The sequence below is a fragment of the Mus pahari genome, chromosome 2 (genome assembly GCF_900095145.1).
Source record: "Mus pahari chromosome 2, PAHARI_EIJ_v1.1, whole genome shotgun sequence".
NCBI lineage: Eukaryota > Metazoa > Chordata > Mammalia > Rodentia > Muridae > Mus > Mus pahari.
The window spans coordinates 151,582,189-151,593,265 of NC_034591.1; the positions used below are offsets into that span (position 1 = coordinate 151,582,189).

At 46.5% G+C, this 11,077-nt stretch overlaps 1 protein-coding gene across 1 annotated transcript in view; it reads right to left on the reverse strand.

Annotated features, from left to right (window-relative positions):
* Plbd1 (phospholipase B domain containing 1) overlaps positions 1-11,077 on the reverse strand; it is a 51,069-nt gene that overhangs the window by 34,553 nt on the left and 5,439 nt on the right. Inside the window, exon 2 of the mRNA XM_021191483.1 lies at positions 5,825-6,044. Within this exon, the coding sequence (XP_021047142.1) occupies positions 5,825-6,044 (220 nt within the window). The remainder of the gene's footprint in view (positions 1-5,824; positions 6,045-11,077) is intronic.

Here is an 11,077-nt window from a genome sequence, read left to right on the forward strand (position 1 = left end):
AGCTCCTGCCTCCATGGCCTCTGCATCAGCTCCTGCCTCCATGGCCTCTGCATCAGCTCCTGCCTCCATGGCCTCTGCATCAGCTCCTGCCTCCAGGCTGCTGCCCTGCCTGAGTTCCTGTCCTGACTTCCTATGATGATGAACAGTGATATGGAAGTGTAAGCCAAATAAACCCTTTTCTCCCCAACTTGCTTTTTGGTCATGATGTTTTGTTGCATCAATAGAACTCCTGACTGAGACACCCACTTCTGGCTTTCTAACTTTCAACTACCTAAAGCGGGTCTCTGCCCAGGTTTTCGGGTTCCTCGTGCATGGACTCCAGTGACCATAGAGTTAGAACAGACTGAAGACTTAACATGAAGTTTCTCAGAACACTCTTTGGAGCAGAGTATACTAGGTAAGTGCTTGCAGTGAGTTGGCTGTGACCACTGTCACACGTCACAGGATTGCCATCGTGTCTTCTGTATTCAGTGGTCCTTGCTTCATTAGGTATGTTTGAAGGCCAGGCTCCAGCTTAGTTCTTGCCTTTGTTTATAGACTTGACTTAGAAGCTTATTCAGCTTCTAACATCTAAAGGAGCAAGCCAGGCCTATGGAAGAAATTTTCGAGGCATTTCTTGACAGTCTCCCAATACCACAGATAGAATGTTTTCTTCCTCTATTGGGTCCGTGGTGCTGGTCAACTTTATCAGCCTTAGCAATGATTGCATCACTGTGTCAAATACTCTCCACCACAGAATGCACTCCTGCCCACCTCTGCCCCTTCCTTCTGATCAACAAAACAGTGTGTGTGGCACTGACCCCACTTCTTCCAGATAGGCAGTTCCAGAGGAGGCGGCTTCAGCTGCTGCTGTGGACACCCCATTTACCAGCCACTTTATTTAAGCCACTAGTGAGAGTATCCTGGGGCCCCACATCTTCATCACCTTTTCTTCTCTGACAGGTTCCATGCCTCATTTTATTAATGAGCCATTCAGGACCACTTAACGTTTAGCTCATCAGAGAGACTCCAGAGACTGAATTTACAACTCTTAGGGAGCCGCCCAATCAGGTTAAAAAAACAAACAAACAAACAAACAAAAAAACAAAGAAACTCAGCTTGGCTGGGGCATCCACTCTGCTGCAGTATATATAGAAATGCATGCCTCTTCCTTCTGATTCATCAGCTGCAACAACAGGATTCAATTAAAACTAAAGAGCATGAAATTAACAGCTGGAGGCAAAGTGCCAAGCCAGGTGTCTGGGTCAAGGCAGGGACCCTAACTCCAAGGTGTTCCAGATGGAGGAGGGAGAGATGGAGCTGTAAGTCAGTGGGGAATACAGGTTCCTGGTTTTTTTAGATTTATGTATTTTTTTTATATATGGGTTCACTGTAGATGAAGGCGGCAGCGTCGAGTTCCCAGGAATCCGCTCAGCTGAGACATTGCGCTGCGGCACCTTCAATCTTGATGTCAGGATCCTAGGAGTCCAGCTAGCTGTGGTGATGTGCCTCGCAGCGGGTGCTCTTGCCCCTGCAAGCACAGCCTATCTACTCCCCTGAGCAGATCGATTCTTTAACAGCCAGCTCTTGTACAGCGGACATCTCTGGTGCCACATCAGAAGAGGAGGAAGTAGGTGGATAACGCCACGCATTTTCCCCAGCTCCGGGCCAATGTGTTGTTCGGAAACATGCTTGGTCACCAAGAAAGCAGCCGGCTCTTCAAAGCTTTGAGCAGGGCTCAGAGGTGATGTAAACACAGCCCCGTGCTGAAATCCCTGCTTGTATTTGCCTTTCCTGAACCGGTTAAGGCGACAGAGCCTGAGCAGAGGTTTCAGGAATGTCTGTTCCCTGGGGACTCTGCATATTATGTTTGCTGAACGCTCATTAGCTGCTGGTAATGATGCCCAGATCATCCTGCTTTGAAGGCAAGTGAATCTCTGTGAGTTTGAGGCCAACCTGGATTGTACAGCAAGTTCTAAAACAGCCAAGCTGCATAGAAGGCCCTTTGTCAAACAAACAAAAGAAAAGAAGGAGAAGGAGATGGAGGAGAAAGAAAAGAAAGGAAAAAGAAAAACAATATTAAAGAATAAAGGAAATAAGTCAAAACATGAGATTTTGTTTCAAAAACAACAAAGCAGAACCAACCAATTCAGAACAAAACAAGTCCTAGTTACTGAATTGTAGCTGCTTTTTGAAAGATAAAACTAAGCAGTGTCACAGTGGCGCACACCGTTAACCCCTCACTAGGGACGCAGAGGCTGGCTGAGCTCTGTGAGTTCAAGGCCAGCCTGGTCTAAACAGTGAGTTCCAGGACAGCCAGGGCTACATAGTAAGATGCTGTCTCAAAAAACAAAGGGAAAAAAAATATATATGATGTTTACTACAGACATGCTTTTAATGAACTGGGGTGTGGGGGGCAGCAAATGAATAAAGTTACTCAAAGATAAATGGTTTACATCTAGAATGAAGGTGTGGGGCTGTGGAGAGGGCTCAGCTGAGTTTGATCCCCAGAACCCACAAGGCAGGAGAGGCCTCTCACAGAGGGCTCTGTCCAATCACATACATGCCATGCCATCCATATACGGAAGTGTATACACACACACACACACACACACACACACACACACACACACCATTAAAATCCCATAACCCTAACCCAATCTAATTACAACCCTAACACACCCCTAAGCGTCTGCTGTAAGATGTTGCAACATGTTTTCTGTATCATGAGAACACCATCATATCACCCAGTCAGAAGCCTGTGAAACCCCCAGGGTCTCCCACAGTAGGTCTCAATGGAAATACCCAAGGAAGTAGTGTTCATGCTTAGCACATCCCAGGGCCAGCGCTGCTCTCTCAGAACTCGCTTTCCCTCACGCCCCTAGACGCGTCACTGGCAGCTTTATCTGATTATAGCCAAACAATTACTGTCTGAATTATTTCTCCAAATTTGCAACTCAGTTAAATAACACAGCCAGAATGAAGTGGAGGAAGAAGAACAAAGTTAGAGGGGAGCTGGGGAGCTGGACTTACATACAGCACAGCTTTAACATGCTTTAAAACCATTTCCAGGGGGATGAGGAGATGGCTCAGTGGTTAAGAGCACAGAGGACCTGGGTTCAGCTCCCAGCACCCACATGGTAATCCCAGTTCTGGGGGCTTTTGGCGCCTTCTTTTGGCCTCCACAAATATAGCAAGCATAGGTGCACTTACATGCAGACTGGCAAAACAAGTAAAATTAAATAAATCTTTTCCAGATAATAGTTTTATACACTTCTGAATGTTAAGGTTATTTACATAATAAAATTGTCAAAACTGGTATAAATAAATAAATAATAAGAGGCCTGAGAGGCTAGCTCAGTGCAGGACATGATGACCTGATTTTGGATTCCTGGCTAGGTATGAGAGTGCACGTCTGTGATTCCAGAGCAGGTGTATGCAGACAGAAAGATCCAGGGAGTTCACTAGCCAGCCAATCTAGCTGCATGGATGAGCTGTAGGTTCAGTAAGAGACCCTGTCTCAAAATAATGGGGCAAGAAATAGAAGACACCCAGCATTGACCTCTGCCCCCCATGGGCAGGTATACACCCACAAATACACACAAAGCAGGAATTGGTAGTCTGAATAATAAAAGAAGAGCCACAGTCCATAACTGGTTCCATCTCAGTGGCTCAGACTAAGATTAAGATCTGTATTTAACTTATCACAGCTTGGGTTTAATAACCCCTAATAAAGTTAGATTAAACCACACTTAACTAGGTCAAGGGAATAAAAGAAGCAAGCCAAGCGGAAAAGACAATTATATATCAAACACGATCAGACTCGAGATACAACTTCACTCCCTTAAAGCAATCCTCCAGCACCCAGGAGGGTGAGGCAGGAGGATCACTGCATCTTTGAGACCATCCTGGGTTGTTTAATGAGTTCCAGACCAGCCACGGCTATAGAGTGCGATGGGACGAGATCCTGTTTCAGGGAAACAGGCCGCAGCGGGGCTACATCTCCGTGGTAGCTTGGAGGGGGTACAGTGCTAGAGGCTGTGGTTAGAATCCCAGCACCACGTGGAAGTGGGCACGGTGGTCCACGCTCGGAGTCTCAGCGCTTGGGAGGTGGAGGCAGGAAGATCAGAAGTGTAAGGGCATCTTAGATTCACAGTGAGTTCAACACCAGCCTGGTACAAATAAATCCCAGAAAAGCTTAAGTATGGTGATTAAATTATTATCAACTCAGACAAGGCAAGGACACCAAGACTGAATAGCAATAGACTTAGGAGGAATGGTTACAGTATACTGTAAACTCATTAAAACTTTAGTTTAAGCCGGGCGTGGTGGCACACACCTTTAGTCCCAGCGCTCGGGAGGCAGAGGCAGGCAGATTTCTGAGTTCGAGGCCAGCCTGGTCTACAAAGTGAGTTCCAGGATAGCCAGAGCTACACAGAGAAACCCTGTCTTGGAAAAGCAAAAACAAAACAAAACAAAACAAAACAAAACATAACACCAAAAATCTTTTAGTTTAAATCTCTTTGTCTACCTGGAAATGTTGTTTCAAAATATTAGAGAATAAATGCTCTTAGATTTTATTAATTTAAGCATTTGTTCTATTCTTTTTTTTTTTAAAGATTTATTTTATTTATTATATGTAAGTACATTGTAGCTGTCTTCAGACACTCCAGAAGAGGGAGTAAGATATCATTAAGGATGGTTGTGAGCCACCATGTGGTTGCTGGGATTTGAACTCTGCACCTTTGGAAGAGCAGTCTGGTGTTCTTACCCGCTGAGCCATCTCACCAGCCCCTGTTCTATTCTTATTTATGCATCCATTCATTTATTGTATGTGTGTGGAAATGAGTGCGCCATGGTATAAGTATGGAAGCCAGAGGACAACTTAACGAGCGGGTTCTCGCCTTTTTTTTTTTTTTTTTTTTTGTCTACCTTTTACTCTCCTGGTTTCCAGGCTCTTTCCTCCGCGTTCTCCTCACGTGACCCAGCCCAGGATCAGGCTCACTCTGGACTCTCCTAGATGTCACTGCCTCTGACTGTGCTTTACCTACAATAAATCTTCTCCACGGAGCGCCTTCTCCACGGGGGGGGGGGGGGCGGGAGAGGGGGAGAATCGGGTTCTCTCCTGTCAACGTGTGGGTCCCTGGGATTGAACTCTGGCTGTCAGGCTTGGTGGCAATCCCCTCTAACCATTTACTCAGCACCTTACATTTTATTCAATAAATCTTCCCGTCTTTGCCGCTCTCAGGAAATCATTCCACATCTTACCTGCTTTCTACCCAATGGCAAATGACTAGTGGGATTGCATGATGCCCCTGCCTCGCAAATGGTTTCACATAACAGAGGAAGGTGGCTGAGAAGATGGCCACTGCAAAAACCTGAGTTTGGATTCCCAGAAACCACATTAAAAAGCTGAGGTTACAGCGCGCATAAAACCCAGAGCTGGAGGGGTGGAGACAGGAGGGGCTCTGGAGCCCATTGGCTGTCCAGTGCTGAATCAAAGCACTTCCGGTTCTGTGAGAACCCAGGTCTCAAAAACATGACAGTGAAGAGCGATTGAGGAAGACACGGAGTCCCAACCTCCGACCTACGCACACACAGGCACACCAGCACACACATGCACACACATACGGACACACAACCTCATCTTATAAAAAGTGGAAAGATTTCAAAACGGAAGTGTCATGAGAATGAACGTGTGCTCCACCTGTGTTAGGATTTGGGTACGAGTGGGGTGCCGATAACCTATCACGGTGTACCCCAGCTACCCTCCACTGCTAAACACATCAATCACACCAGGATCCAGGAGCCACTGCTGGACGGAGCAAAGGGATGGGGCACTTACAGAGCGGTGAGGTAACCCTCGAGGTAGCCAGCCAGAAACATGATGATCTCATTGGACAGGGCCTTAGAGCCGTACCCAGCTCTGATCTCCAGGATGCCCCAGCCTGTGGTTTTAATGGAGTCATTGTAGTAGCCGTAGGCGTCCCCATTCTTGTCCAGTACCATCTTGATTTCCACTGTCTTTGATTCAGGGAACCAGTATGCTGTTGCATAGTGGACTCCTGCGGGAAAAGGGAGCCATGAGAAATGTCACTCACCTGTGGCCGGTGCCCTCCCCATGTGCAATCAACAACCATGCATCTGCTTTTAAAGCTTTCTAGCCTACAGGCTCTGGAGACAGCTCAACTGAGCAAGTCTAAGGCCCTGAGCTTCATCTCTGGCACCTGCCTGATGTTATGGTGTGTATCTGTGATCCCAGTGCAGAGGGGGTGGGCACAGGCGCCTCCCCGGAGCTCACTCGGGTAACAGACTTGTCTTGAAAAAGATAAAAGGTAGACAATGTCCCAAGGAACAATGCCTGAGGCTGGTCTCTGGCTACACACACACACACACACACACACACATCATATGCACACATCACACACATATCACACACATATATACATACATACACACATCACACACAAATACCACACACACATCACACACATATATACATAAATACATACACACATCACACACACATATACATACATACATACACATATCACACACACCACACACATAGACACACAGATATCATACACACATCACATGTACACATCACACACACACATTCACACTTGCACCTGTCCCAAAATAAACACACACACATACACACACACCCCACTATTTAAAAATAAATTCTTCAGTTCCTCCTCTTGGTCTCACAGGTTCCTATCCAGGTGTCCAGCAGGAACATCAAAGGTCCAGTACTCTGGGGTCCTGAAATGGTATGCCTAGCTCTCCATCCTGCCAGGAACTGGGCCAGCACTTCCCATTTGTCCATATTAGCTCTTCCTCCTGATTGTCTCTTGTTAACTTGTTAAAAGGCTAGCTAACAGGCTAGAAATGGCAAAGGAGGGCACAGAAAACTGTCCTGCCTCCCAGGGACCCATTGTTCCCACAGGACCAGTGCACCCAATACACTTTACTCCTTAAAACTTAAACCTACATGGCAAACCCCTGCAGTCCAGAGAGTGTTTCTTTCCCATCTGGTATAGTATCTGGCATGGTGTTGTATATCCATCCGTATTACCGTTGTCAATGTAAACTGTCAGCGAGACAGACTCTAGAGTTGTCTGGGAGATGGGACTGAGCAAACCTGTGGGGGTGGGGTTTCACGATTTCATTAAGTGTGATGGGAAGACCCACCCACTGTGGGTGGCACCATCCCCTGGCTAGGATCCTGGACTGTATGAGAATGTAGGGAGGGGGCTTGTAGCCATCTGTATTTGTAACTCTGCTTCCTGACTGTAGATGCCATGCTGTGGGCAGCTGCTTCAGGCTCCTCCTACTTTACCTTTCCTGCCAAGATGCACTGTACCTTTGAACTGTGACCCAGAATAAGCTCTTTCTCCCCTAAGTGGCTTTTGTTAAGGTAGCCTGCACAGCATCAGGAAAAGACATTAAGTTTGTAAAGCTAGCACCTGAGAGGCAGAGGTAGCAAGGTCCAGAGGACAATGCCAGCTTTGGCTACATAGCGAGTTGGAGCCCAGCCTGGATGACATGAAATCCTGTCCTAAAACACGAGAAGGAAAGCAACACTCTGAAAGGAAGGGGGATGAATTCACAGTAGGTCACTTGTGTAGCACGCTGGAGGTCTTGGGTTCAGTCCTCGGGCATTGGTTAAAGAAGCACAGAAACTGTGAGGCAGGAGCACTGGGAAAGGAAAGAGGAAGATGAAGTAGAGCGTGGAGAAAGGATGCAGTGTGTAGAGCATCATTTTTTCTGAGAAACTGTCAAATACTTACTGTGGCTGAAGAAAAAAAAGTACAGAGCTATATACGTGGCTCAGTGGGTAAAAGGCATGGCTGCTAAACCCAACAGTCTTATAAGTTTGATACCCAAGACCCCTGTGTTAGAAAGAAACTGCTGCAAGTTGTCCTCTGACTTCCACAGTGCACTCCCACACTTAGAGAGAGAGAGAGAGAGAGAGAGAGAGAGGTATGTAACTATTAAAAAAAAAAAACCTACTTCATTTAGGTCAATATCAAACAGTTAGAAGTCGGTTAGACCGACCCTCAGGTTTGCGGCTGAAGTTCCTGGACGGTATAACTTATAACTGAGGGAGGAAGGGTATAAAGAGAAAACCAGAAAGGGAATATAAATTCATTTTAGACTCAATAACTTTGTTAGTGATCTGAGGTCAGGAAGCTCTGACTAGGTATTGCTATAGGGGTCATATTTACATAAGGCATATAGCAATGTTCAGAACTGAATCAACATTTTCTTATTTTTTTTTTAAAGATTTATTTATTTATTATATGTAAGTACACTGTAGTTGTCTTCAGACACTCCAGAAGAGGGCGTCAGATCTTGTTACGGATGGTTGTGAGCCACCATGTGGTTGCTGGGACCTTCGGAAGAGCAGTCAGGTGCTCTTACCCACTGAGCCATCTCACCAGCCCCCCATTTTCTTATTTTTAACACAAATGTAGCCTATCAAACAGACAGTAAGGATAGAGACTCAATTCTAACCACCATGCACACTCATCCAGAAGATGAACAGGTTCCCAGGCTGAGAATAGCCTGAGTTATGACCTGGAAAAAAGGGTTTTGGTTGTTGCTGATGATCTGTTTGAGGAACAGTCTCACTATGGAGCTGAAGCTGGGCGAGAACTCACTACCTTCCTGCCTCAGACTTCCAAGTGCTGGAGTTACAAATACATATCATGAGACCCAAGCAGAAAGCCTTTACAGGTCAAATAGAAGGAAGCTTCGTCAACACCCTCCTGGTGGGCCTGTGCTGACTGCTTGTGACTGTAATGCTAGCACTCAGGAGGCTGAGGCAGGAGGATTACTACAGAGCTGAGACTGGCCTTTTAGTTCCAGGCTGACCAAGGTTACAGAACAAGACCTGGTCTCAAAACACCATTACCATCACACTCGCACACGCGCAACGCACACGCACACCAGCCCTGGAAATGAGGAAGGAAGGAGGAAGCTTTCCTATCTAAAAACCACAAAAATCGAGGCTGGGGGAAGTCACTAAACAGAAACCATGAAAGAAGGAAGGCGCCGAGAGCTCTTCCAGCTTTCTGTTCTACCCTAAAGCACGCTTTTGTGCACCTTTCTCCGAAACCCTTCACAGCATACCAAGCACGGGAAGTATCCAGTACTCAGTTCTCATTCCTGCGGGAGCAACCTCCTTCCCTGACCACAGACATTAGCGCCTGTACCTCCACACCAGGACTCCTCAGCCTGGTCTTAGGAGAAGTCACCGTAAGAACTCACTACCCTTCTGTTCCACCCTAACAGACTCTGCTTATTCCATGGTTTTTATCAATTCCTTGTTTTTCAGGGTCTGTTTTCTTCCAAGTTCTTTAGCTTGTTAATCTGTCACACATTTCTACCGTTGAAGAGCATTTCTATGTAGGGACAGATGTTGGAGAAAGTGAACTCATGTGGGGAAAATACTGCGTCCTCCTAACCCTGACCTTGGTTTCATCAGAGACAGTGTCCACCCACCTCTTTTTAGGATGATTCCCCCCCCCACACACACACACCACCAAATGATGTTTCTTTGAGGAATCTCATTTGGATGTTCGAATTTATTTTTATAAGCGTTTTGCTCACATGTATGGTTGTGTACCATGTGTATGCCTGGTGCCTATGTGTGCTTAATGTCTTTGGAGGTCAGAAGAGGTTGTTGGATCATCTGGAAATGAAGTTAAGGATGGTTATGAGACTCTGTGTGGGGGCTGGGAATTGAACCCTTACCCTTTGTAGGAACTAGTGCTCTCAACTACTGAGTGGATTCTCCAGCTCTATTTATTTATTTTGCGACAGGGTCCCACATAGTCATGCTGGGTTCCAGCTCCATATGCAGCCCATGAAGGCCTTGACCGCCTGGCTCTCTGGCCTCCTCTTCCCAAACTGCAGTTCCCAGCCTTGGGCTTATTCTTCCAATGAAAAACAAACTTAGCCGGGCAGTGGTGCTGCACACCTTTAATCCCAGCATTTAGGAGGCAGAGGCAGGTGGATTTCTGAGTTCGAGGCCAGCCTGATCTACAGAGTGAGTACAGAGTGAGTTCCTGGACAGCCAGGGCTACACAGGGAAACCCTGTCTCGAAGAAAAAAAAAAAGGCAAACTCATCCAAACATCAATTCATAATTCATTCACAGAAGTTAGTCTAACATCACTCCTGTCGCTATGTTTGCAAACAAAAGTGGCTCAGCCACTCTGCTTCCGTCCAGCCCAAGAGGCAAATGCTAAGCCTGTGGACGTTCTTAGAATTGTGGGAATGAAGGATCAAGTTCAAACGTGTTTAACCGCAACTCCCTCCAAATCACCACCCACATCCTAGTGAATGGAAATGCTACCCTAATGGACGGAATACTGTTAAACTGTTGTGTGTTCACAGAACTCACTGAGAAGCTGGACCTAGAGTCGGGGTAGCCCCGACCTCATTTCAGACCCAAGCATGCTTGTCTCAGAAGTCCTCCAAACTCTGGGGATGGGCTCCTCAACCCCATCGGAGACAGGGGCGGGGCGGGGCATGGTGGGGGAAGGGCAGAGAGTGGCAAGAAGGGCAGAGAGTGGCAAATCAGTCCAGGACTGAAAACAGCGCCTTTGAGAACAGCTAGAAATTAAACCATTTCCATCCGAGGTCACTGCTATACCCCACGATATAAAGTTGCCTGCAGTGAGGAAGGGAGGCGGAAGTTCACCCACGGAGAGAAAGCTCAGTTTGGAACTCCAGCTGATGCCTCAGCTGTCCTAGTCAGTTTCTACAGGAAGTCCTGATGCTAAGTCTGAGGATGCTGCCTCTCCATTATTGATCTTTTGCCCGGAAGCCTTGCTGCCCTGACTCCTTCCTGGGAACTCTAGCTGGTGCTTTAATGGGGTTCTTCCAGTTGGTTTCCACTGTATGACTGAGCACCCCCCTTTCATTACTCAATAACACATTCAAAAAACTGACAATATGGCTGTTGTAGATCATTCGTCAGATGGTACAAAACAGTTACCTTAGAAAGAAAATCTTTTTTTTTTTTTTTTTTTTGGTTTTTTGAGACAGGGTTTCTCTGTATAGCCCTGGCTGTCCTGGAACTC